General features: G+C 38.2%; 1 protein-coding gene across 7 annotated transcripts in view; it reads right to left on the reverse strand.

Moving 5' to 3' along the window:
• Positions 1-17,099, reverse strand: part of MAK (male germ cell associated kinase) — a 29,395-nt gene extending 12,296 nt beyond the window's left edge. Inside the window, exons 1-10 of one of the 7 annotated variants that reach the window (XM_061449447.1) lie at positions 16,972-17,099; positions 15,690-15,807; positions 11,618-11,953; positions 9,846-9,900; positions 8,799-8,920; positions 7,681-7,760; positions 5,876-6,008; positions 5,615-5,786; positions 2,307-2,474; positions 264-584 (exon numbers count right to left, since the gene is read on the reverse strand). In XM_061449447.1, coding sequence (XP_061305431.1) covers positions 264-584; positions 2,307-2,474; positions 5,615-5,786; positions 5,876-6,008; positions 7,681-7,760; positions 8,799-8,920; positions 9,846-9,900; positions 11,618-11,718 — 1,152 coding nt within the window. In that variant the 5' untranslated portion in view covers positions 11,719-11,953; positions 15,690-15,807; positions 16,972-17,099. Of the gene's footprint in view, positions 1-263; positions 585-2,306; positions 2,475-5,614; positions 5,787-5,875; positions 6,009-7,680; positions 7,761-8,798; positions 8,921-9,845; positions 9,901-11,617; positions 11,954-15,689; positions 15,808-16,947 lie in introns of all 7 variants that reach the window. The other 6 variants (XM_061449446.1, XM_061449450.1, XM_061449452.1 and 3 more) reach the window with 6 other exon arrangements.
• Positions 17,100-19,906: the final 2,807 nt, after the last annotated feature.

The raw sequence follows: 19,906 nt of genomic DNA on the forward strand, positions 1-19,906 counted from the left end.
GCTATTGTAACTACTTAGCTGTTGTTACTGCACAGGCATGACAGTAAAGGCTATTCTAAATAAACATACACTGTTGTTAGAAGCAATCTATTCTTATCTGCTGTGAAATTTCAGTAAGTTGCCAGTTGTATCCTTTATGAGTCCCTAGCGACCTGCCTATATTTCCTCTAATAAAATGTCTGACAATTTTCAAGGGATTGCCTGGCTAAATATAGTAAGAACCTTTAATAAAACCACCTAAATATTTATTGAAGACAACTTACTGGCAATGAGTTTTTATTGATAGCTGGTAAAAATGGTTGTGCCTGTGGCTGCTGCTGTTTTGGTACTTGCTGGTTAGCAGTATTCTGAGGCACCTGAATTTGCTGGAGAGGCTGGTGGTTAACCTTTGACAAGGGCTGTGGCTGTGTTTTGTCAGGTACATCTGGTGAAGACAGAGGTTCTGGCTTGGATATAGCTTCCAGTTTAGGTAAAATTGGCTTTGGCTCTGTTGGCTGAACTGCTTTAATAGGAGTCTGCTTCTCCAGATACTGTGGAGGAGGTCCTAAAACTTGTCCAACTTGAAAGTAAGGGTACTTCAAAGCCTGAAGAAGATACAACATATTAATTTTACTTCAAAAAGCTTACTTTAAGCAGGTTCCTGAAGCATTTGAGCAAGCCATAAGGCAGAGATGCAAGACGAATGCATAGTGAGATCATGTGTAAACAGCATGAATTGATAATTCTGTATTTTAAACTCTTCCTATCTTATAATTTAGTAAGATGGGTCCACTTGTAACATGTTAACAGCAGTCACCTCCTTTCTTTTCCTCTTCTAGGTTTTGCAGAATCTGTGTTTTGCCATGCATTTTACATTCAACACCATTCTATATTCATGCAGCAACAAATGTCAATCTTAGACAAGGGAGTCTCTACTACCTTTACCACATGCATTATTACATGTTTCCACTGCTAAGTATGTTTTGGCAACTTGATGAACAGATTAAATCAAACAAAACACCAGAACCCCATAACTGTGATGATTGCCATTTAACATTAATGTACGGGTTTTACAATTAAAGTTTTTCCTTCATTTTCTTATCACTAGCTTTCCTTGTTTTTGTTTTGCTTTGAAGTACAGTCACTGTGTTTGCTGTGCTTTCATGGTATTTATCAGGAACACAGTGTCTGTCTTCAGGCAGATGTGTATTTCATTCTTTTTCTCTGATCTTTTAATGTCCACCTCTAGACAAAAAGCATGGACATACCTTAGAAACACAGCTCCTCCTATGTCAAAACAACACACTCTGCTACTCCTTCTGGGTATGATCCTACTCTTTGTTAGTTCTCAAAGAGATGTTTCGCTTCAGCTGCACTTGAGAATTGCTACCTTTGTACACAATTGAATGTATATACATTAAACTCTCCTTTTGGCTGTGGATTACACAAATGCTGCAGCTGCTTCCTTGATAACTCACTTGGGCAAAAGCTGGTTGTTTACTTTCATAAAGCACCATGCAGTATTCTGAACAGCGATATATAGCACTGGACTAGATTTAGATCTTAGTGACTGTAACAATAGATATGCTTTATAAAGTGGAGAGAAAGGGTTGCTTTACTTGGTACCATCTGCTTAACCACTTCTGAATCACATTACATCCACCTAGGATAACTTGCAAAATGCCCTTTTCCTTTCCCTATTGTATTTTCCTTTTATACCTTCTAAATAGGATTGCACTAGGTATGAATATTGGATTGAAAAAAAAAAGAAAAATCGGGAGAATATAACCATGTTTGGTACTTGAAATTGTTCTTTAAAAGTAACTTGTAGAAAAACAGTAACCTTTGTGACCAACTGGTATGTTCTTCACAAAGTTCTTAGCACTTAGTACGGTTTACATCCCATTTCCAACTAAAAATAGCTCTTAGTCTTATTTTCTTAGCTCTTCCATACTGCATTCCATCTGCAACTTCACAAAAGTTAATTTTAAATACCCCTCTTTGTACAGATGGAGGAGGAAAAAACAGGCAGCAGAAGTGACATCGTTACAATTGAGGAAACTTGCAGCTCAGATTTTTCTCTATCCTGTACAGAGAACATTTTAGAATATGCCAATATAGAAAACAACATAGCAGGAACAGCTAAAGAGTTTAATGCTGTCTGCTGAGTAAGGTTTAGAACTTTCTCACTGCTAGATTCGTTCTCACCAAAGTGTTCAAAATGAGGAGACATTTCTCTGGCCATCAGTATTATGGCAATGAATCCGTTTCTAAATTTATAACTTTTTAACAAACAAATTCAATCTTAATCATTCAGGTGCTCAGACCTGACTTGCTGTAGGCCTCTTCTTTGGATTCCAGTTCAGCATATCACTCATAAGTTGTATTGCTTCGTTACTTGCATTTGGGATGAGAGTTTTTAGGCTTATGGGGACACATTGTGGGAAGCGGAAATTCATGGCAGAAGCAAGGTGGTATCCTTCTGGCCAGTCGCTCTGTTCCAAAGAAAATTAAAATCAGTACCAAAAAAGAACAAAGACTATGTATATTTAAGTTACCACATCAAATTTAATTTTATGCAGCTTGAGTCATCTTGGTTTGTACAGCTCCTTCCCATACAGTGGAAAACAGGCATTTCTATTTTCCATTACAGTTACTACACCAGTGATCTCAACATCAGTCTCCAGTGGTCGTTTTTCTCAAGCTCTCCTGTAGGCAAAGGTGGAACCATAACTGGGGGTACCACACCTGGACATATTCTACCTGAAGGAGAAGAGAGTGCAGCAGTACCAGAAGCAGTACTGAACCTCCCATCTACCACAGATATGAGCTCAAACACCTGACTTCAACATACCTTCTTTATGGGAACAGTAGAGGTGAGGCCCTTCCACCCAGCATACATGGTCGTGTAATGGTGGTGTAGCCTATACTATACCACTGATTCCACCATTAAGATAGTCAATGATTAAATTACAATTAGACACTATTACAGCATGAAAAAAAAAACAAAACACAACAAACCAAAAACATGAGAATTTTTTTCTTTTTTGAGTGTTTTAACTTTCCAAAAGTAAACACTAAAGTCCTTCCTTGCCTGATAATTGCATTGTTTGAACATAGAACCATTAGATTATCAAAGACATCAAGAGATCATCTAATCCATGCCCTTGTCCCTTCCTGCCAGGTGTTAGTCTCAAAAAGCTTCCAGTGGCATTCCACAACCGCTTTGAACAGCTTCTTCCAGAGCTTAATTCTCCTCAAGATAGAAAAATGCAGGTTTCTCTTATGACTATAAAAGACCGTTGCTGAGTGTGCTATCATCAGATGATACCAAGAAGGAGCATTTATTTCTTCTCTCTAAACCAGCCTTTTTATACATTAAAAGGTATTTTTTTTCCTCCCTTACTGGATTTGATGACATTCTGTCTGCCAGAGATAGTGACAAAGGAACAATCAGAATTAAGTAGCAAGGGTTGCACATTGAACTAGTGAAGTGCAGGGATAGGATGAAAAGAGTACAAGTGCAAAAATGAAAAATACATTTCAATTTATTAAAAAAAAAATCATTTGGAATTATTGAAAGTGCCATTGCCAACCTTCAGCTAATGAAAATGCATTTAGTTCATCTTTCCTTTTCAGACTGTCATCAGCTTTTTCATTAAACTGGCATAGTACAAATGCACCATCACTGCCAGTACTTGAATGGTACAACTTACTGTTTTATTTATAAAATAAATAAACCAAAACTTTATAAATAAAGCAACTCCATTTATTAAATAAAGCAAAACAGTTGCATGTCACTATTTAAAAAAAACTCACAGATGTCATTAGCATGGTATTACAGACTTAAACAAAGGAAGGCAAATTGGAATGAAGATAGCTTCTGAGCATAAATCTTGTAATTCCTTATTGCAGGAAAATGGAATAAATGAAAATGTACATTTGAAAAAAATCCATGTTTGTAAAACTATCTGCAAAACCAGACTCTGAAAATAACAGGTTATGTTTTTCAGAATGCAGAATGTAATGAATTTGTAAAAATTGAACAATTTGTGACAAACACATCATTTGTTGTGATCATTCCAATAACTTAATATTTAAGTACTCTTTTCCTACAGCAATCTCCCTAAAGAGGGGATGTCTTTGCATTGTTGTAAGGAGATAAAATTCCCAAGTCTGCCCACCAGATGACAGGGGCACAATGGAACTAATTGAAGCTTCTCGATCCCATAGCCTGCACTTCCAGAACTTGTTTATGCTATACTTTGCAAATGTTCCAGAAGATCTTACATTGCTCTCTTTCTCACTCTTGATATCCACCAAAATGTTGTTCTTGCTATCCAAGACTTCCGAGCTGCTTAAGAAACCTACCATCTGTGTTTGAAAACTTGAGTCTTACAATACTGTTCACATTAAACATTATTTCTGACACACAACTGTCATAGCAATCACTGTTTTACATATCATAGCAATCTGCACTTACTCCTCTAGACTCCGTTTTCATTTCCCCAACATATCATCTATAACTCTCTATCTCTAACCTCTTACTCTCTGACCTGTCACGAGTTTGCACCTATTTCTCAGTATGTTCTCTTGGATGTCTTTCCACCACTTCAAGCTTTGCATGTTCCTTGGTAGTTTAATCCATTTCTGTTCCTTACTTCTCTATTGATAACAGCTCCTTTACTGGTCAAGAATTATGCTATATTTTATAATCAGTAGAACACTAATGAAATTGATGTTTTTCTCTCCCACTCATACATTTTCCACACCTAGAGACTCTGTTCAGTCAGTTATCTCACTGAGTTCTGTTTGCACCCATAAAATAACGATATACATCTGCTATATCTTATTTGATTTAAAACAAAAACAAACAACAAAACCAAACAACCCAAAACTCATATGGTCTTTTTTCGGTTTATTCAGTATTTTGAAATAAGCTTATTCTTTCCTTGTATGTTTATATACCCACTTGTTAAAACATTTTAACTGCAGTAAATACAATTACATATTTTTATATGCATTACCCAAATGTTTCTTGTAATTTTAAATAGTATTTAGCCTGTTCAGAAATAACTGACAATATTTGCTTCTTCTCTAAAATACTGCACATTTTTCCTCCATTACATTTTATTGCTAATAATATTTATGAGAGATCTGTGTTTGAGATCAAATGCTTCCTTTATGGTTTAGTATTAAGAAAAGCATAATTTATCTTATTTATGGTATCTTCCACAAGCTCTAAATTCTAGGTGCCAGCCTAGAAGAATTACACTTTCAGGAAAGGGAAGCAAATTGACTATATGGAATTCTAGGAGACTTCCGATGTTCTTTCCAGTATGTATAGCTTTAAATAACTGAACTAAACAATTTTATCTCGCTTTCATTAGAGGACAGCAAGCCTACACATAATAGTATGACATATATCAGATACTGATACACAACAAAAGACTAGCATTACATGACTTAAGGGAAGTTTAAGATACACACAGTTGATAAAACCTTATGTCTACAGGAAACTTACTAAACCAATAATTAATATGGATGTTCCAAAAGAAAGGTAACATTCAATGTTTTATAATATTTTTAAAAATTTATTTAAATACAATTGTGTGCATTTTTTTTTGAGTCTTACCTTCTTTGGAGTCCCTAATACTTGGCAAATTTTGAAGATTTCATCTACTTCACTTGTGCCTGGGAAAAGAGGTCTTAGTGTGTATAATTCAGCCATTATGCTGCCAACTGCCCACATATCAATAGGTGAACTATAGATAGATGATCTTAGCAAAACTTCAGGCGCACGATACCTATTAAGGATGGAAAGAAATAACAGATAAATTAAAATGGTAAGAGAAAGCTAATTAGTTAGAATAATGTATTAACTTAATATACTTACCACCTGGTAGAAACATAATCTGTGTAAGGTGGCTGAGATCTTAGTTCTCTAGCCAAACCAAAATCTGCTATTTTCACAAGTTCTGGTCCAATACAGAGAAGGTTTTCAGGCTTCATATCTCTATGAAAAAAACCTATAGAACACCAGATGGAAAAGAACAGTGAACTATTATATCATCACTTCTTAAACAGCAACCTTTAATAGAGTAATCTAAATGGGATATTTTGGAAGAATATAGGGTTTTTTTTGGTGTCTTTTTTTTTTTTAATTCAACAGAAAAGAATGGCAACCCTCCCCCCAACAAGCACATGTATTTTCCCCCCAAGTGATTATTACACCAAGTATTCTTTAATTAACAAATGTAAACTTTCATTAACATATTGAAGAAAATGAATTGGCTATTGCAGCATTAACAAATAAATCAATTTCAGAATATCGGAATGAAATCTGTTGCAAAAACTACAACTGCTTTGTCAGTTTTGGATAATGGAAAATTGAGCTTCTGACACACTTACTTGGTTAACATAATTCCCTAAACAATTTTAACTAGTTTATTTATCATTGCGACAACAACTTGCAGATACAGACATACAAAAGATATCAAAATAAAGGTTCTTGATTACTTGCTGTTGGCTTGAGCACCTACATACCTGGACAGTGGTTATATCACTAAGCAAATCAATTCTGCTGTTTAACTGGTACGTGCAATTTGCTATACTATACATCAATTTGATTGAAATACACTTGCTACAATAAAGCATTCAATTTCTGCATGCAGAAACTGACAACCACTGCAAGAAATTGGCTGAAATTATTCCAGTGAAGTGTAAATGTTCAAATTTATCATACCTGTCATTCCTGAACACTTACAGTCAAGCCAAAATACTAATATTCTGACCTATAAGTAGAAGTTTTTCTTAAATTTTAATTTTCTTATTCATTTCATGTAGAAAAGAGGAAGAGAATGCTACTGATTAGAGAACTATTTATGATCCTGAACAGAAAGACATGTAATTACAATTTTTGGCTATCATCTGAATTCATCAACAAGCCTCATCAGGGGGCATGAAAACAAGTCAGCAATTACTGGGAACACTCTTCCTTGTTTCATTTTCAACTAACATTTCATTGTATTTGGAAATATGTTATGAAGGACAAATACAAAATAAGAGTTGAGCATGCGAGTTTTTAAACGCAAATGAGCTTAATACCAGTATTTCAGAATGTAGTTTGTGGACAGATATTAAACATGAGCATTAAAAGTTTTGTAAATGCTGTGAAACTTTTTGTTGTTTTTGCGAGCACACAGAACCTCTTACTCAGTCTGTGTTTATAATTCCTAGAAAAAACACATCTTAAAATATTTAAATCCAGGTTGTAACTGTTGATACCATTTGAATTTTTTAGTGAATAAATTATTTTAAGAATTCTTTTAGATGTAGGGTATCATATTAGCTATAATAAAGTGTCAATGGTCCATAAATAGATATTTTTGAGGAAACAGAAATGCATAGTATGGCACGGTAAAAGATTCTTTAATTTGTTTATTCACCTGGTAACTATGATGGGAAAAAAAGTACTCAATAGTGCATGAACAATATCCAGTACTTACAAATAGAAAAGAAAATCTGATTATAGGAAAACAAAGTGTAACTTCAGATATAGTTTAAAAATGTACCATACTTGAAATAGGTAATTTTTGAGATAATTAACAACCTTTGCTAGATACTTTTATTCATGTTATTGCTGTGCGTTATCTTATATTCTAAAAAACTGCTACACAGTTAAACTAACACAAAACCTACCGTGTTTATGGATAAAAGCTAGCCCTTGTAGTATCTGATACATCATGTTTCTGATAACTGACTCAGGGAACAACTTGTTTCTGTGAAGAAACAGATTAACAACATCATGTAATTAAGAAGAATAATGTATTTTCAGAACATACATGTTTCTTATTTTGCATAACACATTGTGAACAGATGAAAATGGACCCATCAAGTCTTGTGCACAATGACAGACATACAACTAGCCCTCATCTCAAAACTCACTTGCTGCCAGGCCTTAATTTCACTCACTTCAAGTGCTGCAGAGGAACTTCTCTGCAGAGAGGCTCATGATCCTACCTCTCTGTAGAAGCCGGCTGGCCAGTGGTGTGCTTGACCAGATGAACATGGAATGCACAGTAATGAAGCAAAGAAGAGACTGCAAAGTGCAGAACTGTGATAGGGGTGTCACGCAGTGGTGGTAGCCTTAAAGGAACCCTGATTGAGAGCAATGCTTCCCAGTTGTGGGTGACATGGTGCTAATATTGCTATTGGTTATCTCAGGATTTGAACCTAAGAGCTCTCTACATAAAGAGATAAAAAGTCATGACAATGTCTGAAGGAAACAGAGGTTAAAGGCAAAAGAATTCAACAAAGAAAAATGCTACTGAAAATGCTGGTCCTATTCCAAAGTCCACCTTTCAAGCCTTGCTAGGTACTGTTTGTCCAAGATTGCAACACCACATAGTCTGTAAATAGGTCTTACGAGTGTGCATGCAGGTACATGCATATGACAATCCCCACCTTAAGCCAAATCCATGAGCAAAAGCAGAAAGAACAGTGCTCATCCAATCCTTCATATATTAAAGTGAAGACTAATGAAGAAAAAAAAAGAAAAAAAAAGTACTTGGAATTTCTCTCATGGCTCTACACCCAAAGATATGCAAACTACCCTGTAAACAACCTAACTAACTGTTATTTCCAAGAGCATTACAAAATTCTACCCTTAGACTTTTGCAGGTGCAGCAACTCCTGTTCACATCAGTGGGGCTGCAACAAGAGCCAAGCCCAGAAATTCCAATGTGTTCTTCAAGGCAGTATAACAATAATTGAATAAAACATGATGGCATGGTACTTTTTTTGTGAAAAAGACATACCTGTCCTTCATTAGCTGATAAAGATTTTCCTTCATGTATTCAAATACAAAGTAAAGGTGGTCATTTTCTCGTATGACTTCTTTCAATTTTATTACATTGGCATGATTTAGCTTCTTCAGAGACTGTAACAGAGTAAAATATGGCTTCAGGTAACTCAACAGTGATTTTGACTCCTTAGCAGAACTAGATTTTTAACGTGGAAGTTTCTAGAACAGAATTTACAAAACATGTCCCTCTGACAGGCCATATTTATCTTGTAATCTCTGTTTCAAAGAACAACCAAATAGCATTTAAAATTAATCTCAAAACAAAACAGTAACAATACTAATAGTAGTTTAAACCTTCTAAGGATTTTACCATAGCTGGAGTGATTAACACAAAAGCCTAATTCCCTACAGTCAAAGACAGTTCTGAAGCTCTAACAGCTCTTGCTCACAGAACTGAATAAGAAAACCCAACAATTTTTTTGTTATGAAACTTCAAGGAACAAAGATTCTCTTACAGGTGTTCTTTTTGGAGATACTAATTATGTGCATCTCCAATAAATTAAACCTAAACTATGTATGCCTAACTCCTTTGTTAGGGAGTTTTATACATACAGAAAATCAGACGCCTGAAACATGGGATGAGTTGGAATTTAAGCCCTGAATTTCAAGTGTTATTCTGTCATTCAGCTAGCCAAAACTCACAGTGCTTTTTACAAATACCCCAAATACATGATATAAGGACTGGATATATAACCTGAAAATCTGCTAGTAAAATGAAAGAGCTGGATGGTAAAACTCAAAAACACACACAGAGAATCCATTTCTTTATTTTTCTCAAAGAGAAGAGGTTGGGTATGAGACATAGCCACTGCTTGAGAACAGTGGGATATTTCACAAAGTGGCAGGAGCTCTAGGAGTTTTTGTGGTTTGTGGAATCTGTCACCCCCATTTAAAGAGTTCACAAAGTTTGGCCTTATGCTTGGACATTTTAGATGCCCTTTTCCTTCACGCATATGCAACCAAACACGTATTTTTAAGTGCGCTATGTTCACCATTTTACCTTGACTTCTCTCAAATTCATACATTCATCCCATGAATAGAACTTTCTTTTCATTCTGAAATACAAGTCCAAGATAAAATACTTTAAGTGAGCCGCACAGATTAGCTGTATTTTGAACTTAATTTAAAACACTCTAGAATACCCATCAGCAACATAATTAAAACCAAACTCAACTCTGAGAGTTGCTAGAAATGTGTTTGATGATTGCAAACATTGTTTTAGAGGAGTAGAGCCAGGGAAACCACGATAGTCCAAAGTATCAGGGACACCAAATCCCTTTGTATTACTTGAATTGTGCTCTTAATAATGAGAGCAAGAGTGAGACTGCACATAAGAGAGAGATATTTCAAACCAGAAAAGTCACTTCTTTGTGCTTAAGATGCAGACTCTATGAAAACAGGAGAATTACATTTTTGAAATCTGCAAAGTATCTTGACTGCTTAACATTATAATTAAGCATCTGACTCAATCATTTTTACAAACCTGTTCCAAAGTATTAAATACAAAACAGAAATGGTTACAAGCATCAAGCAATACTCATACACACAACAGTCTAATATATAACAGTGCAACACATTTATTTGTAAGTCTTGTATAGGTGCAAACATAGATACTCGGTGTTGCTGAGATCTTGGGATGGGGTTGCTGTATTGCTGTAAAGTTCTAGTGGCTAGAGTGAAGAGATTTAAACCCATGATTTTAATTTAAAATAAACATATCTAAAAATAAATATATATAAATATTTATATTAATATATTAAAATATATAATGTATATTTAACATATTGTATATTAATATATATAATATATATTTAAAATAATCAAAACTGACCCCCCTCAAATTCCAGACTTAAAAATCACACAAAAGAACTCCAAATCCTGAAATCATGAGAATGAAAAACACTTCTCAAAGTGTTGCTCCCTCTGCCTAAAAATAATGAAAATAATAAATTTCAGGGTTTTTTTTAGCTTAGATTAATATTAACAACTTCACTAATAGTACTAGCAGTATACGGGGAAACCTGAAACTCTCAGAAATTCTTAAAACAGAAGTCAATTATATTACAATTATTTTTCTGCAATAAATCCATAAATGGAGAAGAAAAAAAAAAATTTCCGATATTTCAACTTGCAGCTCTGTAGGAATATAAGGGGAACTCCCCATTCCTGTAGTACAATTATTGTCGTTTTGTAAAAATCTTCTTAAACAAGTATGACAATGCTGATGGCTACGCATAACACAACCTTATTGGATCCAAGGAGACAGCCTTTGTTTACCTGACCAGATTGTCACCTGGCATTTATCATTGTAACAGTATCTCAAATGTACTGCAGCACCTAAAAAGATCTCTGGGGGTGGGAAGGCCTTTCAGATCCACTCATTAAGATGGTTATTCTTACAAGTCATGTGAATAAACAAACACCCTAATTAATCAACTGCACATTCAGTTTTGCTTTTCCTCTTGTGTTAGCAACCAATACCACTTTTAGAAGAAAGTATGTCTGGACTGAACAAAAGGAGCATGCAATTTTATAAGCCAAGATAAATCAGTAACTTATACAAACTAATGAGTCTCTCTCTTGATCTGTTAGCTGAAAGCTGACCCACAATCACCTCATTAAGTATCTTAATTAAAAAAATAATTCTGTTATGTTAGTTTCCTTAAAAAGGACATTTCTTTCTATTCTACACAGATGGAGACAACAATAAAGTTAAAAGCGAAAATATTTAAGCTTTGGCAAGTACCTTTACTGAACTGAGATGTCACATACCTTTTGATAGCCACAAGTTCTCCTGACTCATTGCTCTTGCCCATCAACACACTGCCATAGGTGCCATCACCTAGTTGTTTCATGACTGTGTAACGGTTCATTTTTTTAAGACCTAGATAACCAAAACCTTATAAATTCTAAATATCTTCTGTCTTATCAAAGGATTCTATGATCTTTGATTTTCTTAGAGAAATTTTCTTCCAGACTGTCTTAGGTTGGTGAAAATCTTCTCATAATGGTACAGGATATTCACTAGTCTTCTCCAAATTACAGTTACTTTGAGATCCAGATGTAAAATTCAAGAGACAGAAGAACATGGTCATTCTTATATAGATCCTAAAACAAACAAACAAAAAGGGCTAGTAAGTAATTTTACAGTATTTTAGGAAAGAGAGTCTACTATTTGTCAACAATAACAACCCCCATTTCTTTAAATAACTCTTCAAAGCAAGTAGTTCCTTTAAAATCTTCAAATCACAGAAGGTGCTCAGTCTAGGATTAGGGTTATAGTAAACAGAGACTGAAGAATCAAGATTACTGTTATAATTCCCAAGAACCAGAGAAGTGTGATTAAGCCTGGTGCCTTCTAACAGAACTTATTATTGATTTGCAGACAGCAGCAGGTTCCTAATCTGTAATGAAGGCAGGTCTGAAGTTTGGGAAAACAAACAGAAGAACCCGAAGTTTGCACAGGGTGCTGTGGTAAACCTAGAGCTGAATGCTGTGTTTTGGATTGGTAGCGTAAGCAGGCTTGCTGTGTGTGAAGTTAGGGAAGAAGCAAAATAAACACTGCATTCTTCACCAACATAAACTGAGTTGTTTTAAATGTACTTGGATACCTTGCTCTGGAAGGCACAGAATTCTTAATCTATAGCTATAGTTAGGATTAGGCACAGCAGTGGCTGAAGAGTTCAATTTATTGTTTAATTTTACAAGGCCTGCAGAATGAAGTATAAAGCTCACATGCACTGGCATGCAAGGCTAGATGTGAACTGTCATTTGGAAAAGAATTTGTATTAATCAATGTTGAATCTTTGTCTTCAAATATATGTAAACCTTAATTTGAATCCTGATCCAAACTTGAATCTGATCCCTAACTTTCATTATACACAATACTATCTGTCACCACTTCAGATGAAGGCCAGTTCCCATCAGTCCTATGTACAAATCCCAATTCTAACCTTAGCACCAGCTGACCACTAGATGTAACCCTAAAACTGTTGTTATGGTACTCAAGCAAACTCACAATAGTCATCCACTTATTTATCCAGGCCTAGGAAAAAATAGCAACCAATCACTGTACCATTTATTCACTGTAACCCAAACGGCTTAAGCACAAACAAACCATGGCTTGCTAAACAAATTCCAGACTTATTGCTACATTTTGTCTCTGCTGTCTCAAAATGCAAAATAAAGCTCAAATCAACTGGCATCCACTGTTAGCCTACTTCTATAGAAGATGCAGGATTCAGCATGCAACTCTGCTGTCCTTATCCTTACACCAGAACTAGCTACAGGCTAGTAAGGCTGTCCAAACAGATTAAGGAATTCAAATTCAGCTAGTAACAAGCCTCAGGCCTGAGATTTACAGGCCTGGCAAAATTCAACAATAAAATTGGCCTCTTACAAGAGTGAATGCAGCATTCTCAGGCAGACTAGCCTGCTGCGTAAAGGGAACATCTGCCTTGACAATACACTGATGTTTCTAAGATCTTATTACTTGAAATGCTGCTTCTTTGGAGAAGTTGCAACATATACCTTGATACTCCATGTCAATATGCCAGTAACAGGTGACCTAGTAGACATCTCAATTTATAATCTTTGCACCAGACAACCACCAGTTTGGCAGTGAAAAACAAAGAACTTTTTATCCACTCCCTCCCAAAAAACTATCACTATAGTAAAATTAGATAGCTGGTTAACAGCATGTTCTATAACAAAGCTAAAAAACAGATTTAACACGTAACAATCATAGACAAGTCAAATTATGACTGAGTTCTAAACTGCACTTTCATACAACATAAAGTTAAACCTAACAGGATTTGGGTGCCTGTGTTTCTCTGTTTCAACAAATGTCATTGTACATTGTTTAAGACACGGTTTTCGGAGGGGATTCAGCAATATCAGCCAAAGAGAGCCTGAGCCTAGAGTTACACATACAAAAAATTTGGAGAACATCCATGCATTTCATGCCTAACCTTTTGCTCTCTAATGAGCCAAAATGTCAAGATGAGAACTTCTGTATTTGCAATAAATACATCCAGATCTAGACACAAACCTCAAGTTTTGACCTTTAAGTCATCTAATTTGGTGCCTAAATCCTATCAGCTTTCCTAGTTATTTTTGGAGTATAAATTAATCACATGCTTTTACAATTATTCCTTTTGTCCAATTCTATTATTTCAGCATGTGCATCTGAAACAACAACACATACAGCTTTTCTTCCCTCCAGTTGTCCTATGTAATGTAACACATCACACACACGATTATGCATTTTGTCTGTTCTGTAATACATTTTATTACCTTATTCCTTTTCTGCTGTACGTTGTAATTTTTAGGCTATGAAAAAGCTTGGTCAAGTAAAGTGCAGAAATGTCAGCATGTTCTTTCGACAGTCAAATGGAAGCGTCAAATTCACTCTACGGAAATGCACAAAACCAGGCGTGAAAACTACCTACCCCAACAACAACATCTATGTACCACCATATACATCACATACACTCACCACCACACAGATCCATGCTAGGATATTCCACCGATGACTCTTACGAAAGAATTATCTAGGTCACTTACAGTTAACAACAAACAAGGGAATTCTTATAATGAGACATTATAAACTGAAAACTAACCAAATGCAGTGAAAAAAGGACTGCAGGTATCACGTGTGACTCTTTTTGAGAATTTATCCTTCATACAGAAATATCTACAAGCATTGAGTTCTGTGGACAAGTAAATGATCAATTTTATGGCAATGCTATGGCATGCAGTAGCCCAAAATAAATGCTGTGGGGTGACAGAGGTTTGCTGACCAAGAAGCATACCACTGGATCCTGCAAGACTCTACTACTCACTAATATTAGAATAATGATGTTGACAAGTACTTGCTTTTATCAGCCTCCTGCGACATCAGGATCAGGGCTTATTCTACTCTTACTGGAATTACAGTGCATGAGGAGTTAGAATGTAAATGCTCTAGGGATTCACATTTCGCTACAACAGACTTCTGCACACTTCATACTTTGCACCACACGTACTCATCTCAGATGTGCAATATTTTTCTCTGGGGTCTCTATTTTTTTCAGATTTGCAGTTCAGTTTTTTCTTTTGGACCAACCTGGGGAAAAGGAATGGGTCAATCTACCTTTTCTGGTTAACACAAGTCCCTGAAGTGGTCTTTCCCATCCTAAAGCTTATATGATGATATCTCTTCAGTGATATGAAGCTCTGAAATGTAAAACTGTCATAATAGCCAGCTACCAAACTGAAAAGAGAAATCCTACGGTAAACAACAGCTTGTTTGATAATCTTAATGACATACTGCCCATAATCTCTTCACACAGGATTAAAGAAGAATTAAAGTAGGGGACAAATAGAGGACAAAATACAATAGCTTGAAAGAATCTAGTTATCGGTGTAAATTTAGAAAATCTGAACAAGTACTAAATAATTTAAGCAAGTTCTTACTTTTACTGTACTACTGCTGGTTTATTCTAAGCACTAGCAGCAACTTCAATTTATTTTAATGTCTGAATTGCATTTCAGAATATAATGGGTAACAGCAAATCATCTGCATTTCTGCTACACAAGTATCAGGCATTACCAAAAGTTTTACATTTGCATGGTAAACAGGCTACCCTCAAACTGAAATACAAACTAGGATACATGACTCAATAAAGACCTCCCACACAGATAAGCAAAGCACTTTCAACCCAATTTCACCAACCTGTTTACAGTAAGTGCTGAAATCACCAAAACCATTCACAGAGCATGGTACTACTCTCAAGGGTCAAATCTGGCAGCATCGCACAGCACAGCATGTACTGTACAGATTTTAAAAATTAAACCAAACAACCAACAAATTGCTGCCACAAGAACCTTCTTCGTAGTGACTATGTATCGCTAAAGCTGACGCTAATCAGGCCTCTTGACAGGCGGATCCAATTCTTGAGATTAACCCCAAATCCATTACTCTAATCAAAAGATGAGTGGTTATTTAAAAGCATGACAGCTCCGCTGCAAGCAAGAATTAATAACACTGACAAAAAGTTGTACTTTCAAATATACTGCGTTAAATATAAAAAAAAAAAACAAAAAAAAAAAAACAAAAAAAAAACACCCCCCACCCCCCCAAAAAAAGGTATTTTTGAAAATCTAATATGTTGTTTCACTTATTTGTGAAACACTTGCATGTATTTTGGTATGCCCCATTCAGGATGGGACATATTGAAAAGGCGGAACTCCAGTTTGCTGAATACATTTTCCCTTGGTTTGTTCTGAAGCAGCTCAAGTTTCAAACCAAAGTGACACACACCAACTCTTTCAGAATGTTTCAGCAGCGACCTGCCTGGATGGTGCCACTCTGTGCCAAGAAGGTTACCTCTGCCCACCCTGTGGAACCTCCTTCTGCACCGCAGTGTGCGGCACAGTGAGTTTCAGGATAGTCATGGTTTCAGCGAGACCTGCTGCTGGACTATCCAGCATCGTGCCTTGGAAAAGGAACAGGGACTATTCTCGTGTTTCAATGTCCCTGCACCACTATAAATTTCCATAAATGCCCGTTCCCATACCAATTTTAGTTTCACCTGATGACACTCAGTTGTCTCTCAAAATCGTGCAGGTAACTATATACCAACTCATGGCAGAAAGGGGAGCACAACCTTCCTCTTGCTTATTCAGGCCACGAAAGTCAAGACTGCCTGCCCTGGAAGTTCCACCCTGGTTCTCATGAATAAAGACTCACCTCCTTTCAATAAACCTGCACATTTCGGGCTGCCAAGGCCTGGACCGGCCTTCCTGAAACCAAAGCAGGCAGGACCCCATCTCCACACACTGCACACCCAAACCTCCCGCTCCCAAGCCCAGCCCTGGAGAGGGGAGTAGCTCCCACAGCACCAGAGCTCTGGTGACCCAGCCCATACCATCCCTGGAGGCGGGAGAAGCCACTCTGCTCAGGGACGGATGTCGGGCCGCGGGCTGCTCCCGCTCCAGCCTACACCGGCAGCTCCTTCACTCCCGCGCATCCCCCATCGCAGTCGGCGCGACCCCGGGGGACACCCACTCACGACGCCCACCAAGGACCAACCCAGGTTCTCCCTCCCCTCCCCGCCTACCCCCGAACGCGGCTGCCCACTCACAGTGGCGCTGCGGGAGGAGCCGCCAACCGGCACCAGGTCTCCGCCGCGTCGCCGGGACAACAGGGCAGGGCTGCCGGGGAGAGAGGGGCCTGCCGGTGGCCCCGCCCCTCCCGCCACGGTCACGTGGCCCATGGCGGGGGGCGGGCGGGTGCTGCGGGGAGCGTGTGTGAGGTAGAATGAGTAGGTGCAGGGCCGTGCGTGCGGGCGGGCAGGTATTGTTGCTGCCCAGGAGGGTGTTAGGAGCCGGGCAGCGAAGGGGACGGGAGGCGGTGACCGGCCAAAAGGCGGTACGAAAGCGAGTGGTGTGAAGCAGGAGCAAGAGCCAGCTCGCACGCTGCCTAGAGGTGGCACCGTGATACACCAGATCGGCGTGAGGGTGTCTTTATTGCCGTTATTGTTAATGGTCAGTAGAATCACAGACTGGTTCGGGTTGGAAGGGACCTTAAAGATCATCCAGTTCCAACCCCCTGCCATGGGCAGGGACACCTTCCACTAGACCAGGTTACTCAAAGCCCTGTCCAACCTGGCCTTGATATATTAAATGCAGCCACTAGGTAAGCCACCGCATACTTTGGACTTGCGCAGGAACTCCTCTCTGTAATACTGACAGTTGCAGTGAAGCCTGAGGTTGTTTTTCCTCTAGCAGCTTTTTTAAATTATTATCATTGTAAGGAATATTCAAAGCAATTTCTTTTTATTGTAAGCAATTTATTAAAATGCACATTGCTAATATGGATGTGGGGGTGGAAAATGCATTCGAAATTCTGTTGTAAAAACAAACGTTAATCTCTTGTAACCTGCATGCCTCCAGTGCCTTCAAAAGGCATGATTAATAAAAGTGGCATATTCAGTGTCAAAGTCAGTGAAGTCTCATTTTAGGTTTTAATTCTCAACATTAGTTTGACCTTCCTACCTCTTGATGTTTTTGAGAGCGAGGGGCAAGAAAAGGGGGAGATCTTTTCAACATGGTAACAACTACTTGGCACCATGGAGGAAAAAGCAGAAAGTTGTTTTAGAAATTCAGATTCATATCTGCATCATCAAGCTGAGGGTCAAGCTTGCAGAGCGAAAACGGGAAGCTGTCTTAATTATACCTTTTTTCCTCCCTGCCTCCCTGTTCCACATTAACTGGTGTGGTAACTTTGTGACTTTGTGATGCCTTAAGCACCGATGACAGATTAATTGGTTCTACCTCAAGTCAAGTGGGTGGAAGGTGGGGCTATGGGAATCGGTTTTCTGGAATCCAAAAGATTTGACCATAGTTTGCTGAAATGAAAGTACAAAAAACAACACTATGTTTTCTGAAACAGAATATGCCCATTTCCTTTAATGAAATAAAACATGAGAGATGCCTCCCGGGTAAAATGAAGTTCAAAGGTAAGGCCTGGATGTGAAAAGGCAGAAGGTATCATCACCCACACAGGCAGAATTCAGGCAGAGATTCAAGAGGAGTTGGTCATACATAGCAAAGCACTGAACCATAGATTCACCAGTGTGGATGCGTTTGAACCCTATTAAGTGTATGCATTACGTGTGTAGAAGTACCTCTCCACCATCGGTGGAAAAGGTGCAGCAGTTGTCCTGTGATGTCCCTTCCCTGCTCTTTTGTTCTTTCCTCTCCCTCTCTACAGCTTATTTTTGTCCCACAGCTGCCCTTCTTTCCCAGTGATGGGCACTCCCATGATGGTGCTGTCACCCAATTTCACAGAATCATAGAATGGTTTTGGTTGGAAGGGACCTTAAAGCTCATCCAGTTCAAACCCCCTGCCATGGGCAGGAACACCTCCCCCTAGACCAGGTTGTTCAAAGCCCTGTCCAACCTGGCCTTGAACACTGCCAGGGATGGGGCATCTGCAACTTCTCTGGGATACCTGTTCCTGTGCCTCACCACTCTCATAGTGAAGCACTTCTTCCTAATATCTAACCTAAATCTCCCCTCTTCCAGTTTAAAGCCATTCCCCCTTGTCCTTGTAAAAAGCCCCTCTCCAGATTCCTTGTAGGCTCCCTTTAAGTAGTGGAAGGCTGCTATAAGAGCCTTCTCAGAGCCTTCTCTTCTCCAGGCCAAACCACCCTAACTCTCAGCCTGTCTTATTAGGAGAGGTGCTCTAGCCCTCAGATCATCTTCATGACCTTCCTCTGCACTTGCTTAAATAAGCCCACATTCTTCTTACATTGGAGGTCCAAGAGCTGAATCCAGTACTCCAAGCAGGGTCTCACAAGAGTGGAGTAGAGGGGAGAGCCAACTCCATCAACCTGCTGATCACACTTCTTTTGATGCAGTCCAACATACGGTTGGCTTTCTGGACTGTGAACGTACACTCATGTTGAGCTTCTCATCAGCCAACACCTCCAAGTCCTTTTTGCACAAGACTGCTCTGAATCCATTCTCTGCCCAGCCTGTGTTTGTTTGGGATTGCCCTAACTCATGTGCTTGCGCTTGGCATTGTTGAACTTCAGGAAGCTGGGCCCATCTTTCAAGCCTGTCAAAGTTTTCTGGATGGCATCCCATCCCTCCAGTATGTCAACTGCACCACACAGCTTGCTGTTGTTGGCAAACTTGCTGAAGGCACACTCAATCTCACTGTCCTTGTCCCCAACAAAGATATTAAATAATACTGTCCCCACCACCCTGAAGAGCACCACTAGTCACTGGCCTCCACCTAGACATCGAGCTGTTGACTGCCACTCTTTGAATGTGACTATCCAGCCAATTCCTTATACACCAAGTGGTCCATCTGTCAAATCTATGTCTTGCCGGTTTAGAGACAAGCATGTCATGTTGGACAGCATCAACTGCTTAGCACAAGTCTAAGCAGATGATGTCAGTCACTCTTCCCTTATTCACCAATGCTATAACCCTGTCATAAAAAGCTACCAAATTTGTCAGGCATGATTTGCCTTTAGTGAAGCCATATTTGATGTCACCAATCACTTT

Source organism: Pezoporus flaviventris, unplaced genomic scaffold (genome assembly GCF_033815535.1).
Source record: "Pezoporus flaviventris isolate CSIRO_AGI_PZ_B2104156 unplaced genomic scaffold, CSIRO_AGI_Pfla_v1 ptg000007l, whole genome shotgun sequence".
Lineage (NCBI taxonomy): Eukaryota > Metazoa > Chordata > Aves > Psittaciformes > Psittacidae > Pezoporus > Pezoporus flaviventris.